At 22.5% G+C, this 25,758-nt stretch overlaps 9 protein-coding genes across 9 annotated transcripts; 4 read left to right on the top strand and 5 right to left on the bottom strand.

Moving 5' to 3' along the window:
- Nucleotides 1-1,642: 1,642 nt before the first annotated feature.
- Nucleotides 1,643-2,506, top strand: PBANKA_1419200 (RNA-binding protein, putative; the record flags this gene model as incomplete). The annotated part of the gene is made up of 4 exons (XM_034567526.1): nt 1,643-1,775; nt 1,901-2,047; nt 2,198-2,259; nt 2,462-2,506. 4 exons carry the CDS (start codon nt 1,643-1,645, stop codon nt 2,504-2,506), a joined length of 387 nt encoding a protein of 128 aa, XP_034424014.1.
- Nucleotides 2,507-3,291: 785 nt separating this feature from the next.
- Nucleotides 3,292-4,878, bottom strand: PBANKA_1419100 (dihydrolipoyllysine-residue succinyltransferase component of 2-oxoglutarate dehydrogenase complex, putative; the record flags this gene model as incomplete). Its single annotated transcript, XM_034567525.1, has 3 exons — nt 3,292-4,427; nt 4,566-4,671; nt 4,849-4,878. The coding sequence occupies 3 exons, from the start codon at nt 4,876-4,878 to the stop codon at nt 3,292-3,294; spliced, it is 1,272 nt and encodes a 423-aa protein (XP_034424013.1).
- A 1,007-nt stretch (nt 4,879-5,885) lies between these two features.
- PBANKA_1419000 (conserved Plasmodium protein, unknown function) lies at nt 5,886-9,908 on the bottom strand (the record flags this gene model as incomplete). Its single annotated transcript, XM_034567524.1, has 1 exon — nt 5,886-9,908. The coding sequence occupies one exon, from the start codon at nt 9,906-9,908 to the stop codon at nt 5,886-5,888; it is 4,023 nt and encodes a 1,340-aa protein (XP_034424012.1).
- Nucleotides 9,909-11,326: 1,418 nt separating this feature from the next.
- Nucleotides 11,327-12,885, bottom strand: PBANKA_1418900 (ras-related protein Rab-11A; the record flags this gene model as incomplete). The annotated part of the gene is made up of 5 exons (XM_034567523.1): nt 11,327-11,380; nt 11,517-11,599; nt 11,828-12,252; nt 12,580-12,628; nt 12,846-12,885. 5 exons carry the CDS (start codon nt 12,883-12,885, stop codon nt 11,327-11,329), a joined length of 651 nt encoding a protein of 216 aa, XP_034424011.1.
- Nucleotides 12,886-14,115: 1,230 nt separating this feature from the next.
- On the bottom strand, nt 14,116-15,653 carry PBANKA_1418800 (SNARE protein, putative; the record flags this gene model as incomplete). Its single annotated transcript, XM_034567522.1, has 6 exons — nt 14,116-14,202; nt 14,432-14,494; nt 14,577-14,632; nt 14,757-15,011; nt 15,149-15,263; nt 15,612-15,653. 6 exons carry the CDS (start codon nt 15,651-15,653, stop codon nt 14,116-14,118), a joined length of 618 nt encoding a protein of 205 aa, XP_034424010.1.
- Nucleotides 15,654-16,578: 925 nt separating this feature from the next.
- Nucleotides 16,579-17,544, top strand: PBANKA_1418700 (microsomal signal peptidase, putative; the record flags this gene model as incomplete). Its single annotated transcript, XM_034567521.1, has 1 exon — nt 16,579-17,544. One exon carries the CDS (start codon nt 16,579-16,581, stop codon nt 17,542-17,544), a length of 966 nt encoding a protein of 321 aa, XP_034424009.1.
- An 853-nt stretch (nt 17,545-18,397) lies between these two features.
- PBANKA_1418600 (conserved protein, unknown function) lies at nt 18,398-20,641 on the top strand (the record flags this gene model as incomplete). Its single annotated transcript, XM_034567520.1, has 1 exon — nt 18,398-20,641. The coding sequence occupies one exon, from the start codon at nt 18,398-18,400 to the stop codon at nt 20,639-20,641; it is 2,244 nt and encodes a 747-aa protein (XP_034424008.1).
- A 641-nt stretch (nt 20,642-21,282) lies between these two features.
- Nucleotides 21,283-22,860, bottom strand: PBANKA_1418500 (TBC domain protein, putative; the record flags this gene model as incomplete). The annotated part of the gene is made up of 1 exon (XM_034567518.1): nt 21,283-22,860. One exon carries the CDS (start codon nt 22,858-22,860, stop codon nt 21,283-21,285), a length of 1,578 nt encoding a protein of 525 aa, XP_034424007.1.
- Nucleotides 22,861-24,039: 1,179 nt separating this feature from the next.
- Nucleotides 24,040-25,154, top strand: PBANKA_1418400 (ATP-dependent Clp protease adapter protein ClpS, putative; the record flags this gene model as incomplete). Its single annotated transcript, XM_034567517.1, has 5 exons — nt 24,040-24,204; nt 24,380-24,447; nt 24,571-24,690; nt 24,808-24,953; nt 25,090-25,154. The coding sequence occupies 5 exons, from the start codon at nt 24,040-24,042 to the stop codon at nt 25,152-25,154; spliced, it is 564 nt and encodes a 187-aa protein (XP_034424006.1).
- Nucleotides 25,155-25,758: the final 604 nt, after the last annotated feature.

The following is a 25,758-nucleotide window of genomic DNA, read 5'->3' as shown; positions in this document are numbered from 1 at the left end:
TATTTATTATGTTTTTTTAATTAAAATATGTGTATATGCTATTGTACAAATGTTGAAAAACGATTATGAGGGAGCGAATAAAAGATATATCAAATGGGTATTAAATAAAATACTATGTTGAGCACAAATAAATATGGAAAATATGGGGATAAAATGAGGAAGAAAAAACCCGATGCAGCAATAAATTCGAACAAAAATAGACAACTATTTAAATTAGGAATACAAGGAATTATATACCAAATAAATCAATGGAAAACGGAAAGATATATTATATGTAAAAAAAAAGATAGACAAAAAAGAACAAATTACACTTTTTATTTAATATATTTAAAAATACGATTTTGTATAAATCTGAATAATTTTCAATACAGACACATTCACATTATTGTTGAGAAATTAGAGTTATCAGATAATTTATATATATATATTGTTGCGAGTTTTGCAAAAATATAATTATTCTATATATTTTTAATAAATAGAAAAGAATTAAAAAAATGATTAGGTAGTATTTTTGAAATATGTTTATGTACTTTTCACATAAAACAAATTCTACAATACAAAAAGTAAACTTTATATAAGATCCAATTAAATTACAAATTCGTTTGCTAATTATTATATGCTTATTTTTTTTACTTTGAAAAAATAACGCAGTTTTTGTTATTTATATAAATTATTTATTTTGCATAGATCATCTAATTATTTTGAAAGAATCTCTTTTTCAAATTAGTCTATATCAAGAAAAAATATAACCTTTTAATTATGGGGAAAAATTAAATGTGAACAATACAAGGGCCATAAAATGTTAATACTTGTATGCTAAGAATGTATAGATATATGGGGATTTATTCGAGTTTTTTGTTTTAAAAAGAATTCCTACAATATAGTGTAATTACATATTAAAATTATTGGCATGAGTATCATTTTATAGACAATATTTACATAGCTATATATATTTTATTTTTTTTTTTCATTGATATTATTATTTTTATTTTAGTTATAGAATATAGAAAAATGGTGAATTCTTTCTTTTTTAAAAACCTTTTCTTTCAATAAATCATATTGATGTTGTAAGAAAATGATTATCCCATTTTTTATTATACCATTTAAATGCTTATATAAAATTCTAATACAAAAATCGTAAAAATTGTATAATATACATATTACTTTTTCGGTATTGTATATATTTATCTATGTAATAAAATCACATTTAATTTTAACATTTCATTATATTAATTATTAAAATTATATTTTTAAAAAATTTCCTTTATCTTTATATGTCAATTTTTAAAACAAATTACTAAGCGGGACAAATTAATACATTCACCATATAATACAATTTACGGGTTTTCATTTTTTTTTTCTGTTTTTTTCATATCAATTTTGTTTATTTTACCCAATAAAATGACTAAGCACACCTTTTTGAAATTTGTTACATAAAAAAAAATGTAATTTCATGAGGAAATTCCCAAAATAGTAAATGCGTAATTTAACTTTAATTTAATTGGGAAAAAAAATATATAATATGACATATATTTATATAAATGGAATGCATAGGCATAGTTATATATTAAAGAAAAAATTAATGCTTCATATAAATCATAATTTGCGGATTTTCAAAATTTAGAGTAAGATATGATTCAATATGGTTGATGAGACTACCGAAACATTATATGTTGGTGGGATTCATGAAACGATAGATAAAAAATGTTTATATGATATATTTTCTTCATTCGGGGACATAAGGAATATTGAAATACCAATGAATTTAGTTACAAGTAATCATACGACTTAAAAAGTTGAAAATGTTTTGCTTTCTTTTATTATGTATATATATATAGAGAATTTACAACTTATAATTTTATTATATCCCAAAAAATTGCCAATAAACTTTTTTTTTAAGACAAACATAGAGGATTTGCATTCATTGAATATGTAGAGAAGGATGACGCAAAGCATGCTTTGTATAATATGAGCAATTTTGAATTAAACGGGAAAATAATAACAGTAAATTATTCCAGAACTAAGAAAATGGATCAATACAAACCAGGTATGTGTCAATTTCCTCTAATTATTTAGTATTAATCATATAGTCATTTAATGGTATAGCCGATTATTTGTATAACATTGCTATCATTATATTATATATATAGAATTGGTATTTTGCGTAAATTTCAAACTATACATATTTTATTTGCAGTATGGATTGATGAATTGTATAACCAAGAACAAATGAGATTGATAGAAGAGGGCACTTCAAATGTAAATTTAATAAGTTGTATAAATATTTCTTACTTTATGTTGTATGCATTTGAAAATCTCTAATATGCACTATTTATTTTATACTAATGGGCCATGGTACATCAATATTGAATTGTGATTTGTCAATACGTACATATATATAATATAGCAGAGTTTGTAGAAAAATGCATTATAACATAGCGTATTGCATTTATTTTTTCAGGCGGAAAAGGAAGAAGAAGACGCACCTCAAGAAGAAGGAGAATAGTAAATATCTTTGAGATTATTTATTATTGCTAAGGATGTTACAAACTACTATATATGAATTTATTTTATTAAATTTACGATGTTCTTACTTTTAAAAATTATAAGATAAACATATTTTTTTTGTTCCATAGTTATTACATTGTATTATTCATATTATTAATTTAATTATATTTTTAAAATAATAAATAATAAAACAATAACTTAATTTTAAACAATTTATGAGCATTTTATTTATATAAAAAATACATATATTATGTTCATAGTATTGCAATTTATGGGATGCCATAGTAAATTTGATAAAGTTTTGCCATATTTGCAAAATTGTGTAATTACACACAAACATATTTCTTATACCGTGTTTATAATTTAAGGCTTCAAAATATTGATAGATAAATAAATAATTGATTGTTCAATTTGTAGGCTTGAACTTGAATAATATGCATATAATCCATATTAATAAAAAAAATCATTAAAAAAATTGCGAAATGGTTAAATTATGAATAATATGTGGTCTAATATCTAAAAAATTTTGGTAATATTCCTGTAATTTGTTGATATAAGTTGTATTATACATATTAAACATTGAGTCCATAAAATGCTTAAGCCTTATAATTAATTACCAATTTCTTAAAAAAAAATAATTTAATATGAAAACAATGTAAAACATAGAGAGAAACTGAATAAATAAAATGATAGTAAAATAGGAATAATTGGACCAAAAATAGAAAAATGCCAAATATGTAAAAATATATAAATTATACATACGAAAATATGTTAATTTCATCCTTAGCAGTCTATTAACATAAGATTTGGATTTTCGATATAATCCTTTATTGCACATAAAAATTGTACGGCTTCTCTTCCATCCAATAATCTATGATCATAAGTTAAGGCTAAATACATAACAGGCCTAATAACAATTTCATTATTAACAACTACTGGCCTATTTTTTATTGTGTGCATACCTAATATGGCTGATTGTGGCATATTAATAATAGGGGTACTTAACATACTACCAAATACTCCACCGTTTGATATTGTAAATGTACCTCCTGTAAAATCATCTAATGATAGTTTATTATTTTTAGCTTTTCCAGCTATATCTGATAAAGCTAATTCTAATTGTGGCAAATTTTTATTTTGGCAATCTCGAATAACTGGAACAGTTAAACCATTAGGTGTAGCTACAGCTACTGATATGTCTATATAATTTTTATAAACAATTTCATCATTATCTATATATGCATTAACTTGTGGCATTTTTTTTAAGGCTAATGCTGATGCATATAAAAATAATGATACAAACCCTAATTTACATCCATATTTTTTTTGAAAAATATCTTTTAATTCAGTTCTTAAAACTATTGCTTTACTCATATCACATTCATTAAATGTTGTTAATAAAGCACATGTATTTTGTGATTCCTTTAATCTTTCTGCAATTCTTTTTCTCATCGGTAGCATACGAATTCGTTTTTCAGTCCTTTCATTATTATATTGATATGATGACAATCCTCCATAATTACTTTCATTGTTAAATGTGTTGTCATTTTTATTTTTTGTGCCTATATTAGTTTCTTTAGCTTTTATATCTTCATCATTATTTATATGTTTTATTTCCTCATTAACTTCTAATTTTTTTTCATAATTTACTTCGACGTTTTTCTTTATATCATTTTCATTTGGTTGTGCCGAAGTGTCAATTTCACATAAAGGAGAATCGACTAAAACTGTGTCGCCCGCTTCAGCAAATATTTTATATAATGCTCCTGACGATTTTGAATTTATATCAACACTTACTTTGTCTGTATCAATAACTGCTAATGTCTCATCTGAATATACGTAATCACCAACCTTTTTTTTCCACTCATTTATAACACCTTCAGTAATTGAATCACCCAATCTGGGCACTTTTAACGTGTCTGCATAAATAAAAATATAATAATAAATGGCAAAATAACGATACACACATAGTAATACATATCATGTATATACGAAATGTAGAATGTGGTGCGAATGGTGCAATATCTAGTAATATATGTTGGATTTAATATACTTACCTATAGAAAAATGCCTTTTACATGTTATATAATTATTTACAAGTTGTCTAAATTCCACATTAAAAAAAGCTCTCTTGACGTTATTCCCGTTATAAATCAGTTGCTTCTATTAGAAAAAACAAAATAAGGGGGTAAGCAATTATATGGATATATAAACATGCAACAAAAATATCCAATAATTGAATTTAAAATGAATTAAAAATGAAAAATAAAAAAATAAAAAAGTACATTAATGTAATAACAATTAGTATGTGTAAGCATAATATTTATCGTGAAAAATTACATTTAGGCGATTTATAAGAGTTTGATTCATTTTTTGTAGAGATAAAAAATGTAATTGGGTTTTATTTTTATTGTTTTTTTATTATTTCTATTCCAGTAAAAAAGAAAAAACCTTAACATTCCATTATTATTCCTATATATTTTTAAAAAAATTAATTTCAAAACAAAAAATGCATTTTCAAATTTGTTTAATGTTCAACCTATAATAGGTAATCATTTATTCTTATATGTTTCTTTCTATTATTTTTGCATATAGAAATGGGGGGAAATATTTATTTTAATTAACAAATTTATATCACAATATATAATTTCAATAAAATGCGTAATTGGATGATAATTTCTTAAATTGAAAAAAAAAAATATATAAATATATTATAATAAAAAAAACATATGCGCAATAAATTTTGTATATACACATCAATATATAGAACAAAAACGGTTCCTGAGTATGGATAAAATTACAATATATATATCATTACATTGTTTACAAATGCTCTGTATAAGATACCTTAAAAATACTTAAATTATTTCGTTTGTGTGGATATAAAATTTAAAACCTTAAAAATATATTATAATAATATTGAGGATAAATATATTTTCAAGAAATGCCCTTAAATTTAGCTAATAGCATTTATCAATATTCAATAAACCATAACAAAATAAGAATACAAAAAAAAGCAATAAAAAATTATAATGAATATTACTATAAAAACAAGCAAAATAATTTTAGTATGTAAAAATAAGAAACATGTGTTTAACAGATATATAAAATAATTTTTTTTAAAAATGAAAACAAATATATATCAATAATAAGTTATATATAATAGAAAAATGCGTATACTTTTATGCATAGGCACTATTTGATTACTTAAAAAATACTCAAAATAAAAGAGATAACAAATAAGTTTAGTGAATAAATGTCTAAATGGGCAATAAATAAAAATAAATACCCCCAAAATTATATTTTACTATACAATTTTTTCGGACAAAATCGAATGATTTGTTATATATATATATTAAAAATGGTTACAATGATCATTACGATTTCTTTCTAAAAATTGATTCAAATATTGATCTTTTTCTAAACAAACTAGTTGCCTCTGGGCATGTGTGCCCAAAAGTGATGGAAGGGGCCATATAATTTTCATGAAGGGTATAACCAGATATGAAGGAAGCTATTTTTAGAGTAACGATCCATTTATTAAAATTAATTTCGTTAGATAAAGTAATAGTTTTTGTTTCATTGCGCTTATTATCTGCCTCATTTTTTATATTGAATATAATAGTAAGTTTTTTTTTATCAAATGTAACAGTCGTATTTTTTTTTTTCATAATTATTTCTGGTGTTAATTTATATTTATTTTTATGTATAGCAATAATATTTGTTTTACATAAAACAAATGGTTTTTTGATTTTTTGTGTTTTTTTTTGGCTTAATGTGTAATAATTATATTTCTCTAGTTGGATTTTAATATTTGCGAAATCACGAGCTAATGGGATTAATATATCATATCGTTGTTCATATATTGTGTCTCTTTGTAAATATACTCTAATTTTTCTTAAATCTGGAAATATGACTAATTCAATTTTGTCTTTATTAAAAGAGAACAATGGTTTCTCCATTTTTTCATCAGGATATATATAAATGAAATCTCTTTCGGTTTTTATTAAACTTTTTATGTTAGGATCATCAAATAAATTTATGGAAAAAATGTGTTTTTTTAAATTCATAAGAGAGGTATTAACACTCTCACCTTTTATAAATCCACCAAAGCACAAAGCACTTTTCCATCTATAAAATTCTGTTTTATTTAAGCAATCAAGAACTATTTTTTCATTGGAAATAGATGATGTATCTTTTATGCTAATTTCTCTATTTTGGTCATCTGCTATAACTTCACAAGCATCGGATGTATATTTCAATATAGGAACAGAATTTTCATTTCCATAATTTGTATAAATTAGTAATAATCCTTTTTCAATAACAACAATTTGATTATTTTTTATAAATTGGTCTTCTTTTTGTTTTTTATATAAACCTGCTTCTATTTTTACATTTGATAGAGCATTTCCTGCAGTGTTAATATCTTCTACCTTCTTACTTGCTTCATCTTGATTAGCCTCATCTTCTTGTTTTATTTTTTTTTCATATACACTTTTTTGTACAACATTAAATTTATTTTTATTTAATTGTGATAAAATATGATCATATTTATCTTTTATTGGATAATGGAATACATATGTTTCTTCAACTCCATTGTCCTTTTTATTTATAAATGTTAATTCTTGGGATTTGTCATCTTGTAAAATTTGTAAATTATCGTTATGAAATGCAAAAGCATTCTCTTCGTTATAACTTGTTTGATTTTTTTTAAAAGGTTTACCATCTTTACATATATAAAGTGTTTTATTTTTTATAGCAAATGTGTCGTTTTGTTTACTAGAATCACTCATATTCGATAATGTATTACTTTTTATAGTATCAGCATCTTTTTCACTTTCTGTTTCATTTTTATTTCCTTCATTACTTTTGCTATGATTTGTTTGATAGCTATCATTTTTTGATTGGTTCTTATTTACGTTTTCATGATGCATTAATTGTTCTTTTTCTATGATCGATTCTTTTGATTTTAATTTTCCTTTCTTTTTAGCTTCCCTCAAAACATTCTTGTCTATTTCTCTATCCATAATATTTTCCGAAATTTCTTTACCATCACTTTCATTAGGCATTTTTACAGATGACTGTGAAACATCATTATTAATATTTAAATGATTATCTGCTGAATTATGATCACTATTTTGTGCACCATCTTTTGTTTTTTTTTCCCATACCATTTTTGTTAAAATATTTTGCAATGTTTTTGTGGATTTTTTATTTTTAGGTATAAGAATATGTTGGTCTTTAAGATTGTTGAAATATAAAATAATTTTATTATTTTTATATTTCAGCTTATAATCTTTACAATTTATAATTTTTGAATTTTCTCCAAAATTTATAAGTAATAGATGATTATGATTAGGGTTTACTTTTAATAAAACATTATTACATACATATGGTATATGATTGCCTTTTTTGTCTATTCCATTAGGTGTAAAAATATTTACTGTTATATCTGATACGGCAGAATAGGATGTTTTGCTGTCAGAATCATCTTCAAATTTTTTATTATTATAATTATTTTTAATGTTTGTTCTTTCATCTTCTTTATTAAATTTTTTACGATCATCATATTTATAATTATCCCATTCATTATAAACATATTTTGTTTTGTTTTTATTTTTCTCATTATTATAACTATTTTTAATAAAATCTGCATATTGCAAAGCATAAAACATTCTTAAAAATTTATCACTGTCTTTTATTAAAAAGTAATGCTTTTCTCGTTTATTATCAATGGTGGTGTGTTCGAAGTAATATATTTGATTATTGTCTAACATTTTCACATTTTTTGTATTTTTACTTAAAATAATATGTATTGGCTCTTCATCCCCTTTTTTATTATAAATAAATAACCCTTTACGTGTAATTCCTATATATTTTTCTTTATAATTTTCATAATTAAATATATCATTTTTTTTTGTAGTATACTTATTTTTCACATTATTGCTATCCATTTCATTTATACCAGTTTGGGAATGGTCATCATCATTCTGATAAGAATTACTTAAACTTGAATTAAATGAATCAATGCTATCTTCGCTATTATTATATTTGTTATCATTATTAGAATTATCATTACCTTCAGTGTAATCATTTTCTATATAACTTTTAGTTGAATTGGTATTGCTACATTTTGAGGATACTTGATTACGCTTTTTTTTTAAATTATTACTTTTGTTTTTATATATTTTTGAAGAATAATCACATTGTGTATTCTTTTTATTTTTATTTTCTCTGTCTTTTTCATTTTCTTTGTCTTTCTTCTTTTCCCTTTTTGGATCCCTTCCTTTTTCCAAACTATCATCCGCGCTAGAAATAGTAGAAGATTTTTCTGAAAAATCTATTTCATTACTTACTGTATTATCTATCGATGCGCTACTTGAATATATTAAATTGTTTTGTTTTTTCTTTTGAAAATAATGCAATATCATTGATGAAAAAAAAAAATTGGTTTGATTATCTTGTACTTTGTTTAATGTATCTAATATTTTATTAAATAAAGCTTTTTGTTCTTGTGATTGAATTATATTTAATTTTAATAAATTTTCATCACGTGTTATATTCCCTTGTGTATCATTTTCATTAATACGCTTAAGTGTCGTTGATTTATTTCCCTTCATAATAGTATTATCAGTAGAGAATATGTTAACTGAGTCATGTGCATTATATGGTGATGAACCTTCTATTAATGCGCCATTTTTTGTATATTCATCCACATATCCATATTTTTTACATTTAACATAATCATTTTGAAGCGCTAATACTATAGGTGGTGCCAGTATTTTTTCTTTATTCATGCAGCTAATAATTTTATATAATTTTTGTATTTCATTTTTTTGATTTTCATTTTGTTTTTTGTATAAGTGTAATTCGCTTTCAATTTGTATTAGGCATCTTTTTGTTATATTTAATTCTTCATTATTATTTTTGTATAAATTTAACAAATTTTCATTTTCTTTTTCATTATTTAATAATTCTTGTTCTTTCAATTTATCATCTTTTCGGTTTTTGCATATATCACTCCTTAGCATGCTAATTGTATTTATCAAATTTTCTTTTTCTTGTAATAATACTTCATATTCATGCTTCCTTTTTTTTAGTAAATTATTTAATTCTTCTAAAAGTGTGTCTCTTTTAAGTAATTGTTTTTCCAATATGTTTATTTTTTGAAGGAATTCATTTTCTTTATTTAATTGCATGCTTAAAATTACATCATTATCATTTTTTCTATTTAATTCTAATCTTAAATTTTTATTTTCTTCATCATTTTTCACGGCACTTTTTTGTAACTCTTCGCTCTTACTCCTTAATTCTATTAATTTCTTTTCTAAATCATTAATTTTATCTCTCTGCCTGTCTATTATAACTTCTGCATATTCTAAAACGTTTCTTTCCTCCATGTTTCTTACCTGTACTTTATATATCGCTTAGAAAAAATAACAAAAACAAAAAACTATCTGCTTTATATAATGCACCTATTTATTATTGTTTTTATTGTGTGTCATTTCATGACCGCTGTTTACATACAGGTATGAATTAAGCTTTAATTACACATTATTTTAAACTACTTTTTTCAGAGGGTGTTTTTCGAAAATTGGCTTATAAAAAATGATAGCATCAAAAATTAGACAAACAAATTTATTAAAACGAATCGGTAAAATAATCAAATTGGAAAAGAATAAAAAAATTGTACATATATGAATAAATACAGCTAAAATAAACAAACAATAAATATTTATACACGCAATTGTATGTATAAATCGTTGTATAACGAAATAAGCTATCAAATACCCAACGAAAAAATATACAAATTTGGATGTTTTAAATTATGGGTATTTTAGTAATTGATGGATAAAAAAATACAAAAAAACACGGAAGATACTGGAAATAAAAATAATAAATTTGTTTTTAGAGAATAATAAATATTTTTACATCGTTTACTAAAAAAAATAAAAAAAATGCATTTATACATAATATTATAAATACACTATGATACATAAATTAAGAAATGGAGTATTTATTATGAATTGCATTTAGCTGTTTGTTCAGTGACAACTTTTTAAGAATAGTTATACAAGTTATATTGAATAATAATACAAAAAATTGTAAAAATGAAATAAAGAACATAAAAATACCAATATATATGCATGCACATTTTGCATACACGCATATCCGTATTTAGTATGAAATAATAATTCAATAAAAATATTTTATATTACAAATGTGTAAACCGATTTTTAACAATAAAATTAAAATATTCATATATTTTTTTAAAATAATAAAGGTTTAATAAGAAATATATAAAATAAATATATACAAATTGAAAATACTTAAAATGCTCCAAAGTAATATGGTTAATTACACCTTTGCATATGCACGATTCGGGAGTTGTTATATTACTGAAAATATTAACCAGAATAATTGGCAATACATAATTATACGTAATGGTTATTTTCGAAAAATATAATAAAATAAGAATAAATATTAATTAGTATTTATTAAAAAAAAAGAAAAAGAGTAAACAATCAAATTAAATAAGTATATATGCATTCCTAACCATGGGAGTATATTCTACAATTAGACTAATTTGATTGTTTACCTTTTTACATTTAGTTATTCATTTTTATATAAAAGGTTAAGAAATTAAGATGAAACAATTAAAAAAAGATATACGTATATTAAAACATTTAAATTAACAACGATGTTTTTTATATATTATAGTTAAAAACTATCACGAAAAATGTTTCATAATAAATAAAATTATCACAACAAATAGAATAATAATAAATGAAAAAAAATACAACATAGGTATAAAGGATCAACAGCATTTTGTTTTTGTTTTTTTTTCATCTTCATCATTATCATTATCCACCTAAGAAAAAAACATAAAATGCATTTATGTAATATATATAATAATATGAAGGGGTATACATCCATTATAATAGCTTTTCTATTATAAATATTGTTATAATTTTGTACACAAAATTTGCATTTATTTTTGTTAGTACATTAATTTTTTTTCCTCGTGGTTGGATGTTTACATTATCTTCACTTTTGGTGGCTTGCTTTTTTTGTCTGACATTATAGATTTCTGGAAAAAAGTAAAATTCCAAAATAACCAATAAGAAAATTAATAAATATATATTTAGCCTAATATTCATTTGTGTGCATATTTTTATCTCAACATATCCGAAATATGAATATGAAAAAAGACTTCACAAAATAGTATATATGAAAAATATAAAATTTATACATATATTCGTAACAAACATAAAATTCATGGTGAAAATATTATATTGCAGAATATAAAAGTGCTAACCGTTTAATAACTGGTGAAATGCTAATTCCACATTAGTAGCTTCAAGAGCTGAAGTTTCAATAAAAGCTAATTTTTCTTTTTTTGCAAATTGAGTTGCATCATTATCATTTATTACACGCAAATGCTTTAAATCGCTTTTATTACCAACCAATAAAATAACAATGTTTGAGTCGGCATTATCTCTTAATTCTTTTAACCATTTTTCAATATTTTCAAAGGTATTTTTTTTAGTTATATCATAAACTAGCAATGCCCCTACTGCTCCTCGATAATATGCCGAAGTAATGGCTCTATATCTTTCTTGGCCTGCTGTATCCCATATTTGTGCTTTTATAATTTTATCATTTTTTAATTGAATACTTTTTGTAGCGAATTCTACGCCTATAGTACTTTTACTTTCTAAGTTAAATTCATCCCTTGTAAATCTGCAATAAGAAACAATGATAAAAAAATAAAATAATTATCTATACACACGCATACAACAAAAAAAATGACTATAAGTATTAAATAAATTTATGCTTTATAATAGCTATATTTTCTTAATATACGAGTTTCCTTTTTAAATAATGTTGGATGTAGAGATAAATACATTCTTTTCTTTTTATATTATTTTGATTATGAAATCCATAATTTTGATACAACGCTTCATATTATACAACATATTCGACATTATTAGATAAATTAAAATCTTTTATTTACATATATACACTTCATTTTTTATATATAAAATAATTATCATATATATGCAGTACCTGGAAAGCAGGTTTGATTTTCCTACTCCCGAATCTCCAATTAGGACAACTAAATAAAAAAAGGAAAATTAAATAAAATACAATAATATATAAATTTTTTTGGTGAATTCATATATGGTCATGAACCATTTTCTTTCATAAGGATGGATATAATAATAAAGAAATGCTAACATATGTAGAAGTCCAAACACTTTTATCTGTATATATTTTAATATATTCCAATATGTACACACTATATATAGATTCTACAAGAATGCTCATCTTACTTTTAAAAAGGTAATCGTAATAATCCTCTTTCATTGACATTATTTAATACCTTTTTGTGTTATGTATAAATATAACTAGGTGTTATATATGTTATTTGATTAATTAATAAGAAAATAAAATAATGAAAAGACTTGTAAATATATAAAAGCCTTTTGGTTTTAACAATATTTTGTATTGAGTGTAATTTTTTAGGCTTGATAATGATATATTATACTTTAAATAGGTAATGTGGTCTTAGTTTTTTTTAATATTGTATAATATAAAATAACAAATATAAACAAATTATAAAATGATGAATACACAAATAAATACGATGACTAATATTTATTCATTAACATATGATATATATATATATATATATATATATATATATTTATTTATTTAGTTTCCCTTTTTAAAATATTAACAATTTTCCCTTTCTTATAATTACCTAAGGGCTATTTTTAACATAATTTTCATGTAAAATTCAATTAACGAAAATATAAATGTAATATATATAAAAATAGTCCATTGATAATATATGTATAAATATATATATAACATAAATTCCCACTATGTATAAAAACTAATTATGTAATATATATATATATATATATATATTAATTATATACATATATTTTTTGTATGCATTCGTAAACTCATTGCATTTTTCTAAATTAAGATTTTATTTTACATGTACATACAAATTTCTAATAATATTGCCTTAATCGTATAATATAATACGGTATTCATATAATAAATATACAAAATATATAGCATATACTAGTAATATATATAATATTATATTATATTGTAGCAATCCCTATATTTTTTTCTTTTAAAAATTTATAGCTTGGATTGACAAAAAATATTCTGAGATTTTTTTGAGGGGCACGAAGGGAAATAAAACAGAATCAATATTATTATTGTTATCTGAATGTTTATTTATTTAATTTAAAACAAAAACTGCACACAATCAGTATTCAACAGTTTGTTCATTTTTGTACACCAAAATGCTTGGAACAAAAATTATTTAAAACACTTCAAAATTCAAAAGCAATACACATAAAAATATGCGCATATTATAACATTACAGTATTGTTTCATAAATTATTTTAGTACATCAAGTAACGAATACAAAAAATTAATATTATTTATAAAAAAAAAAGAAAAGTATATTCATATTTATATATGCCCTGGAGAAGTTAGGTTTATACCAACATGTTTTCCTTCTTGAGATAATATGCATATATGCATGTTTATATGTATTACATAAGCATTCAGAAAAGTTTATCTTTTCATTATTTCTTTCATCAATTTTTGCTGATCCCGAATTTTCTCGATGTTATTTTCCATTTTTTCATTTACGCTATTTAGCTGTAATTTTAAAATAAAGAAAAGCAAAAGGCAATATATAAAGAAATTTGTATAAAAATTCTGTCAATTTAAAGGGTTTATACACAACGTGGATAATTGGAGCGAAAAATTATACTAAAATAATTTTCCAAAATTACAAAATTTTATTTAAGGAAAATTGTAAACAATATATACTAATTACATATCGAAATTATAAAAAATTATAATATGGAGGGATTTGTCTATTTACCATTATATTTTGCTCATTTATTGTATTCCCCATAACTAATGCCCTAGTGTGAAGTTCATCCAACTGTATAAATAAATAGCACGCAATTATGCATATATATTTGTATTTACGAGTAAATAAAAATTAAAGATAGAATAATTCTTACCATAGAAGACAATGTAGTTAAATCACGTTCATATTTATCATCGAATGACCCTTTTCCTTAACAAAAAGAAATATAGTAATAATATTAGGGATTGGAAGTTTTGAGGGTATGCAAAAAAAATAAATATTAGCGAATAAGACATAAAATAATAACAATAAAAAAACGGAATTTGTCATATACTTTGTGTTATGTTTTTTTCATCCAATCGATCTGCATATGCTCGGTTAAGAGTTTTCTCATAATTATTTTTTTTTTTTTCGATTTCATTATTTATTGGATTATCTATTTTGATATTTTCATTGTTGTCAGTGGTTTGAAATCCTAGGAACGAATTTATATTTTTCCACCAATGTTTTATTCCTTCTAAATGATATTGACTTTGTTTTAGTCTTTCTTGAATGTTATCTGTTTCTTTATTTATGTGTTTTATTTGCTCTGTATAATAAAAATAATATATATATATATATATATATTATTAAATTTTTTTTTTCAATTTAAAAAAATAGCATATAATATGTGTTGGTAAAGCAGTAGATCATTAACATATATATATATATATATCTAAATAATACCCGTTTGGTGCTCCAATTCTAGTTCTGCTTTTTTAGAAATTTCGCTAACTTCATTTGCCGACCTAAGTATTTCATTCAAACTTTCTTCACATTTCTTCTCTATTTCGTTTATTTTCTATATAATGGAAAATTGAAAATACGAAAAGCGATTTGTGAGTAGACAAATAAATATCTATACGCATATAAAGATATTATATATATGAGCATATATGATGTATTTAAAATTTAATATATTTAATCTTTCTCCTTTTAAATAAGTTATGAGTAGTATGCATTCATGTCAAAAATTGTAAAGATGCATATGGATAAGTATGAAGGGGAAATTTGCATACGAAAAATGCATATATGGATTATTTTACAAAAAACATTCAAAAATATGCACATATATGTAGATAATACATTCTTTATATTGCAGACATTGATATATATATTTTGTATATTTTATTATGTTTTAAAATTTAACATCTCTTTTAGAATAGGTGTGCTTCTTATGTTTCATCTCCATCCCACGAAAAAAAGAAAAATGTTATTTTCGGCTATTTATATAATATTTTTAATTAAATTTTATTCAAGCAAGCAAACATTTTACTTTATCTGTAAGAAATATATATAATACAAAAAAAAACAATTATTTCTTTAAAAAAAAATAGCAGTAACGCATACAAGAAGAAAAAAATACAATTTAAAACATAGCATATTCATTGGAGCGATAATTATCCAAAAATATATATGTTAATGCATAATATAATAAAATTTATGTATATATATACAACATAAAAGTGATGAACGACCCCCAAATTTTTATTTTCTTTTTCTCAAAAAAAAATGCCAAAACGAAAGATCGTACTACATATAGCAAGTATATAAAGTTTATAATAAATAAAAGGTAATAAACGCACTGATAATAACTTTTTTAAAATCATTTATAAGAATGTGGGCTGATTTACTATTTATATTATTTTTCTTATATATATAATATATTTGTAATTTTATTTCCATGATCATATATGCGAGCTAACATTTTTATCACATAAAATTATACATGAAAATTGATCAGTAGTTGCTAATGGAAATATGACGAATTATATAATGTATATTTATAAGGAGAATAGAAACTATAATTAATATTTTAATATAATTAGGGGAAATATAAATGTTAAATACAAGCTCAGGTTATTTGTTTTCCTAGGCACATTTTTTAATTAAAAAGGGAGTATAGATATGTATGAGATATTATAAGGTTGTCGGAAAATACAAGGGTATATTTAGTTGGAAATGAGTATGGTCATATTCACAGATATATTTACACATTAAATTCTATAAATGTATATGGACATAATATATACATATAATATAGGAAAAGAACAATATTGGTTCTTCATATTTTAATGGGCGTATCGATGATTATAATATGAATAGATATTATCATTATGAGAAATATATACTCGCCAAAATGCTTTAAAAATGAAAGTTTTTTTCATAGTAAGATTAATCTGAAATTCGTTAGTTATAATACAAAAAACGACACGCATATATATTCAGCTAAAATTAATAATGGATATGCATTTCGGAAAAATTTAAATTTAAAAAAAATAAAAAATTCCCTCAAAAGTATTAATAATATACCACATTCATGTTATAGAACACATTTATTAAAGAAATATGGATTAACAAAAAGGCGAGAAGGATATAATATAAATAAAGATAAAATTGAGAGATATTTTAATTTTGTTAGAATTTATCATTCATTAAATTTTATAAAAAATATAATACTATGTTTGTTGCTTATTTATGGGGTAAATAATTACGTTTTTGACATGACACTTACTAGTGGTTCTAGTATGTATCCATTAATAAATAAAAATGGGGTAATATTATTTTATATTTGTGATTGCTCTTTACGACTTTTTAACGAACTCCGGAATATTGCATTATATAATTATATAAATATATTATATAAAATTTATAATATTATTCATAGAAATTTTGATAACATAAATTTTGTAAAAGTTAAAAACATAATAGCAAACAAAATTGAGAATTTAACAAATAAAATAACATCAAATAAACATGTCTATAAAAGAGGTGATGTTGTATTGCTAATATCACCAGTTAATAGTAATAAAAGAGTGTGTAAGAGGATTATTGGAATGGAACATGATAAATTATTTGTAAATGATTTTAATTCATTTGTTGAAATTCCAAAAAATCATATATGGGTAGAGGGCGATAATAAACTGGATTCTTTTGATAGTAGAAATTATGGGTGTGTAAATATAAATTTAGTAATTGGAAAAATATTTTTTCTACTAGACCCATTTAGAAGCTTTTCTTTTATTACCAACAAAAGGAATTATGAAATTGAACCAAATCGATTTTTGTATATGTCTAATTAGAGCGAAAATTGCCTAGAGAGATATTAAGTTTTTTATTCAGAGGAAAAATGCAATGAAGGGTTAATAATCTGCTCTGATAAAAAATTTTCAGTTTTTATAATAAAGTTATAAACATAAAATTGAAAAATCTACACCTCTTTTTTCCAAAAATGGAAAATAATGACATATTCATAATATATTATAAAATTAACGAGAACTATATAAAAATAAGTTTTTCAACAAATTTTAAGCTTTAACAAAATATAATGCATGCTTGTAGATTTTTGTAAAAAAAAGGAAAAACAAATGTGATTTGCATGAGTATGGCATAGGCATATAGGTGCCATAATTTTATTATGTATTAAAACATGGAAAAATCATACAAACATTTAAATGTATGGAAAACAATGCGCATATAAATATATATGTGTGTCAGAAAAAATCATATTTACAATTTTAAATTCTTATGCATGCAAATTTATTTTATCTATGGTTTTTTCATAAAGAATAACTAAATTCGTAATCTTTAATTTATATTAAGAATTCGAAATCAAGTAATGAGTATAATTTGGTAATGTTGTGGCCTTATGTAATGGCCGCTATTTAGTATGTATAAATTAATATATATACGTTTATTTCATTTGCTTGTATTTAAAATTTTTTTTTTCGCTCTTTAGCGATATTAATAACTTTTGATTAAAGACAATTATATGTCATTTTATCATGAGCACTATTGAATATATCTATATATGTTTTAATAATAAAAATACAAAGAATTTATTTTAAAAAATTATAAAAAGGAATATGAATAATTTAAATATAACTATTTTATATCAAAAATAAAAGGTGTCCATTAAATATATGCATGCACATAATGAAAAAAGAAACGAAATATAAAAAAAAATACAAGAAAAAATGCACATATAGCAATGATGAAAACAAAAGCACTTTAGATAATGGTACTGCATCTACTAGCAAAAGGAGTAATTATATAAAACCTTTGCTTAAAAAAATAAATGATAATTGTGATAATTTATTTAAAGAAGAGAACTTGGAAAATATAAAATCGAGTACTCAATCAGGAAATAGGAAATATCATAAAAGTGCAAAACATACAGAAAGTTTTAAAGTCTCAGAAAATCATGAAACTGAGAAAAGCTCCAGTTTTTCGATTGGGTCAGAAAACTCTTCCGATTTTATTTCATCGAGTTCAGATATTTCAAATGAAAGTAGTAGCACATATAGTGAAATAGAGTATCTTTCGATAAACAGTAATACAAATTCTAATGAATGTTACTCAAATGAAAAAAATAGTAATTCTACGCATTCTGATGATAAGGATTTAAAGATAAGAAGTTATAACAATGATAATAATAGCGAAAGTAATGGAACAAGCAGCAATCGTTGTTCTTCTTCACGTTTCCAAATAAAAAAAGGGAAATCAAATAATACAAACTCTCATTATACTGGGAATGAAGAAAAACAAAAAATAAATACTAATAATATATATTCTAAATGTCTAAGTATATTTTCTCTGAATGCATATCTTTATAATGATATTTATAGATATAATCCTCACCTATTTGGTATTTATGAAACTTGTAGAAACAATAAAAATAGATGCCAAAAGATAGGAATTTTATGCTGCCAGTTTGATTTAATATTTTTAAGATCAGTTTATGGGAAATATCAAAAAATATTATATGATATATTAAAAGATACACATACTATATTATTAGACAATATACCATCATCTACTAGTTTTATAAATGAAGTAATATGTAGCATATATAATTATTTAAATGATAATGGTGGTTTATATATTTGTTGGAATAAAAAACTTTTTCATTTATCTTATTATGATTATATGTTTTTATCTTCAGATATATTTTTGAAAAGAAAAGTTATAAAAATATTGAAATTAATTTATAAAAAAAAATATAATTTATATTTTTTTCATTGTGAATTTGATCTATATAATTCTCAAAATAAAATGAGTAACTTAGACGATTTAGTTATATGTATTAAAAAAACTCTTTGGAAAATATACATATTTCAATTATTTTATAAAAATAAAAAGTATTTAAAGAAAAATAATGAAATATGCTCTGGTAATAATCAGAATGAAATAATAGCAAAAATAAATGAACATAAAAATAATTATGTAAATAAACAATTAAATTATACAATTGAACCGAATTATGATACATATAAAGGGTACAGTTGTAAAGAAAAAGAAAACAGAGAAGCACTTGAATTTTCTGAAAATAAAAAAAATTGCAAACAAAATGTAAAATCATCTTTTTCTACCATGACTTTTAAAAATAGTTGTATGTTTGTTATTGGAAGCTTCAATATAGACATAAATGAAAATGAAGACTTGTATAAAAATTTGATTAATTTGAATAGTCATGGAAATATGAAAGATTTATTTTTTTATAAAAATATTAATTATAAAATTCAAAAAACATATGATATTGTCGATCGAAAAAATACATTAGTCAACGGTTTAAATTATTGTTTTGGTATAACTGATAATATTTTTTTAGTAGATTCCTTTTTTATATCCCCAGAAGACATAATAGATTTAATTTATTTATATAATCCGATAGATATATTAATAGGCAAATTTAACATTCTAAATAAATCACTAAATAAATACAATTTAAATAACTTTAACCAACTAATTGACACAAATGGAATTATGATCAAACTACAGCATGTATATAATTATGGTATAGATATATTAACCCAAAAAAAAAATAAAGAATTAAGTGATCATTGGATATTATCGGCTAAGTTCCAATTAAAAAATTTATATGTTCCTATTAATTTACATATAGAAAAACAATTAAATAATTTTGTTCGAAACGTAGATAAATATTTCATTTTGAATAAAAATTTCTATGATCAATTATGCGAAGTACGTTCCATTTTAGAAAAGGAAAATGTGAAAACTGAACAAAATGATAAAAATAAATGCATTAATGACCATACAATAATTAAGAGATATAATTACGCAAATAGGTGTATCATAACACGTGAAAATATTAAATGTGTAAATAAAATAGATAAGAAATTCTATCACATTTTATCCCAATGCTTTGAATTACAGTAATGTTCATTGTTTTTTTTTGTAAAAATTATAACTTTAAGAATATAAATATATAGTACAAATTATATAACCCTCTTTTTATGGTAATATAATAAACAAGTAAATATTAAAATAATGAATTGAATAATTAAATGTATATTGCATGTGTATATATATCTAAGAAAAAAAATGAAAAAAATATTCCTCACATAAATTTATCAAATTGGAAGAAAACAAAAAAATGTATATAAAATAAACAAATATGTATAATGTGTTAGGATATGCATCATAATATGCAATTATTATGCATGTCTACATCAAATGGCTAACAAAAAAATAAAAAAATATATGAATAATAAAATCACCAAGGCATAAAAAATCAAATAAAATTGATTCCTAAACTCGTTTCTTATTTAATTTTCATTTCAAAGTATAATGCCTAGTGGAAAATATCAAAGATTCGAAAATGCATGTATGTATATATAATATGAGTGTGAATACATTATTTATAAATAATTTTACACTAATGTGATTTTTTTATGTATTTAAATAATATTCAATCAAATTTAGTGAAACCTCACAATTTTAAAAAATATTATAATTTGTGAAAAAACATAATTTCAGTATATGTTTTGAATTTTTTACAAATTAGTAGACATATTTCTCTATGTCTCTATATCATCATTGATATAACTTTCGCCAGCCTTGGATAAGTTTTCAATAGACGATTGGTATTCATATGCATTACTATTTTCTATAGAATCTAACGGTTTCATTTTTTTCTTTTCATGAATATATCTGTTATAAATATCTGTAATAAATTGTTTATTTTTATAATCATTTTTCATAATTTTTTTAGCTTCACAAATTATATCATATGGATCAAAAGGCGGTATATTTTGCAGTAGCTTTAAGTTAACAGTAAAATTTCCACATAATAGAGAACTTTTTAATTTCATACAAATAACTAAACATATATATAAAATAAAATTTTCATTATTATTTATAATAAATTGATCATACAATACAATAGTATCTGCTATATCAAATTCTTGAGTAAGTAATAATAGTATCCATTTGAAAGCATAATATTGTGTTTCTATTTTAAGCGTATATAATTTCGCCCATAGTTCATATTCTTTAAATTTTAATAAAAGAGAAAATTTTTTGAGTTTTCCATTTATTCCATTGTCTGTATTATCTAGTCCTTCACAAAAAACATCTTTTTGTCTTTGCATTAATTCAATAAAACAAAAAAATGTATCAGATTCTCCTTGTAATAAACAATTACATAAAGGATCATTAAATATTGTATAATATAAAGGTGCTAATATTTCATTCATACCTTGAACATATTTAACATAAGGGTGAAGCTTAGCATATATATATAATATTCTGCATAAGATATCGTAGTGCTTTTTAGGATTAACAATATCACAAACATTGGAAAATCCGCTTGAATTTTGTTCTTTTACTTGGTTCATGTTACTTTTCGTTTCATTTTCAGTGCTAAAATCGTTTATATTGTTCAAATTTTTATTTTCTTTGTTTTCTAAACAATAACTGATAGTTTGGAGATTTTCTTTACAAATGTCAGTACATATTTGATCCTCTGACTCCAACGCTATATTATCACTATCATCACCCAGACGTTTATCTACTCCATCATTGGATATATTTACTAATAATGGTACTTCTTCATTTTCGTCCTCATAGTCTTCAATATTAATTAAGCTATTGAGAATATTGATATTATTATTAATTGTATGTTGTGGGTTTAAATTGAAAAAAGATAATTCGGGTCTAGTTCTAAATGTGTCTTTGTTAATTTGACTAAACAATTCAGAATTCAAAAGGTCATCATTAGATTCGTTATCATCGTTACAAATTGTGTCTACATTTTCTATGTTTTCATTAGTATTAAAATTTTTATTTTTTTGCGGGTCGGTAACAAAATATTTTACATAATATTCATACAATTTTTTTTTTTCAATAAGTTCGTGATTCCATGTTTTTGTATTTAGACTAAGATGATTTAACGCTAATTTCCAACATATAGAACGAATAGAAGGATTGATATCTAAAATGTTTTTTTCAAATAAATATATCAAATCATTTTCATCTATTATACTTCTTTCGAATATGTTGATACACGTTTTAATTAGATTATCGTATTTAGTTATTTTTTCATTTTTTTTTTTTAAAATAAGCAAATAGCTCAAAAACTCTAACTTATATTCCATTTTGGCGCAAATGCCTTATTTTCCTGTATAGAGGGGGAATGTATTTCGTATTAATATTTAACACACTGAATTTGCATTCTATCTACACCTGTATATTACCATATATATATATGTGAGTTTCTCGTGTGTATTCAAACTAGTCCTATCGCATTTCCCTTATTATTTTAATTTATGGGTATCGCAAAAAAAAATTCTTCTCGAAAATTGTTATATTGATTACTCGACTTAATTGTTAACATATAAATATGTATGGAGATGGATTAAAGGATTTCTTAAGGCTATTGACATACTCTTTTAAAAATATGCATAAATATAAAACATGTGAATATATATTGCACATATATTACTTATATACATCCCCCTAAAATATGTAAATATAAACAAATTTATGCGTATTTTATACGAGTTCTCCCAAAATTTCAATGGTAGTTAAAAAGTTATTCAATATTACTAATATTTAATTTTTTAGGAGATTGAATTTATATTTATTTTGAATGATTCTTAAAATAATTGAGCTGCTTCAAGATTTAATTATACATAACGCAGTGATTTTCTATAGCGTAAACGGGGAAAAAAGTATTTTATTAGGTATCAAAAAATCACATTTTAAAATACACCCAAGTTGGGTAAATAAAAATATATATATATCTTAAAATACAGAATTTCGATAAAAATAGAGCAATATAAAATAAATACATACATAAATTTATTTAAACTAAGTAATATGTAAAAAAGTTTTTAAGAGGAAAAATTTTAAAATAAACAGAAATTCCACTAAAAAAAATATAACTATCCATGGATGTAAATATTAAATGATTTATACGTAATTTTTCATGATAAATGTATATATTCATAGAAATACAAAAATGTAAACTAGGTAATTTTTAAGCTTTTAATTAAAGCTGTAATAATATATATATGCACATATATGTATAAAATGGCAAATAATTTTCATTATGATTTTCCCATGATATAATTTCGTGTTTATATATTTACTACTTGTATTCATTCCATTTTCGTGAGACAACGAATAGTAGGCATGTTTTATGAATTATTCGAAGATGATTAATTTTCAAGTAATTAATAAATCATTCCCCTATGCATTTGTTTTTTTAACTCTATATTGATGAAATAAATAAATATGTGTGTATGTATGGATAAATCTTGGATAGAGAAAAAATGACTAAATATTTAAACATTCTTTTTTTTGCATTATTATATGTATACTTTTTCAAGAGAACAAATACATATAACAAACAAAATTTCAATAGTAATTTGAATTTTATTAATTCACGAAAATTTAAAATAATTAGTAATCGATATATATATAATAGTCCATTAAAGGTTTCCTAAAATCTTCTAAAATTTATGCTCAAAATTTTTTTTTATTGTTGTTATATTTATTATTTCTTAACAAATGAATTAGACATATGTATATAAATGTGTGCTTAAAAAATGGATGGAATTATTTATTTCATGTTATTTCATGATTTTTTTTTCTTACACATTTAAATTTCAGTCCAAGAATAAAAAAAATGTTACATATGCAAGTGGGAATACAAATCTCGAAAACATTAAAAAACTTAGGTTAATACATTTTTATTTTATTTATTGAAAATTTTATGGTGATTTTATTATATATTTATTATTTAATACTCTGGTTTTACCAATTTGCCCATACATATATTTACATATGAACAATTTTAATAGAAATGTAATAAAGGACATCAAAAAAGAGAGCAAAAGAGAGTATGCTGACGAAGAAAAATTAAAGAGAGAGAAAGAAGCATATGCATGGAAAGTTATCCTATATAATGATGATATTCACAAGTATGGTTATGATATATGCAAAAAGGAAAAATATTAATAAATAATATAAAGTATCTACATATATGTGCAAGTATGCATTAATACATGTTTTCTTCATCGTATTTCCATTCTTTGTAGTTTCACATATGTAACCGATGTAATTGTAAAGGTAATTGGATATATAAGTAAAGCCAAGGCTCATACAATCACTGTTGAAGCTCATAGCACAGGCCAGGCTCTCATTCTATCCACATGGAAAGCGAAAGCAGAAATGTACTGTGAAGGTATGCTTTATTCATATTTATGTATATTCTTCTAAAAATACAATATTGTTGGCATAATCAGACATATATATAGGAATATATATAGTCGTAAATAGAGATCTAAACATCATTTCCCTTTCAATTTTTAATTTTACAGAATTTCAGAAAAATGGATTAACTGTTTCGATTATTCATGAAAGCCAATTAAAAGGGGAAAAGTAACATATGACCATAGGCTTTTGCATTATTGTAATATATTTTTCTTTTTTTTCTTGAAATATGTTATAATTTTATTATTTTTTTTTTGTGTCCATATAAATAAAGCACAAAAATACTTATTAAGTATATTATTTTCATTTGTATTAATTTGACTATAAGTTTATTAAAAGGGTAAGATTGATATTATAATTTTGTTCACCTACAATCGCTTGCATTATTTTTTGTCCTTATAAAATATAAAGAGAGAGAAATAATTAGGAATAAAAAGAAACAAAAACTATAAATTCGAATATTAATAGGGGACCTTGAATATGCTGATACGAATATATAAATCACCCAGCACTGCATATTTGCTTAAATATAAAAAATTAGCAATTATTTAATAATGGAAGTTAGAATGTGAAAGAAATGAAATATTTATTTAGTATATGCTGGAAGCAAAAATATTTGACATAATAAGAATAAAATCGTATAATGAAAAATGAAAAAAATATAGAGAGAAAAAAGATAATTATATAACAAAACAAAATATACAAATGTGTAATATTCTCAAATATTAGACAGAATTTCGTAACAATAAAGCATAATATTGCAAATATGCATATGT

This window comes from Plasmodium berghei (assembly GCF_900002375.2).
Source record: "Plasmodium berghei ANKA genome assembly, chromosome: 14".
NCBI classification, from domain to species: Eukaryota; Apicomplexa; class Aconoidasida; order Haemosporida; family Plasmodiidae; genus Plasmodium; species Plasmodium berghei.
This window is presented reverse-complemented; position numbering and strand designations above follow the sequence as displayed.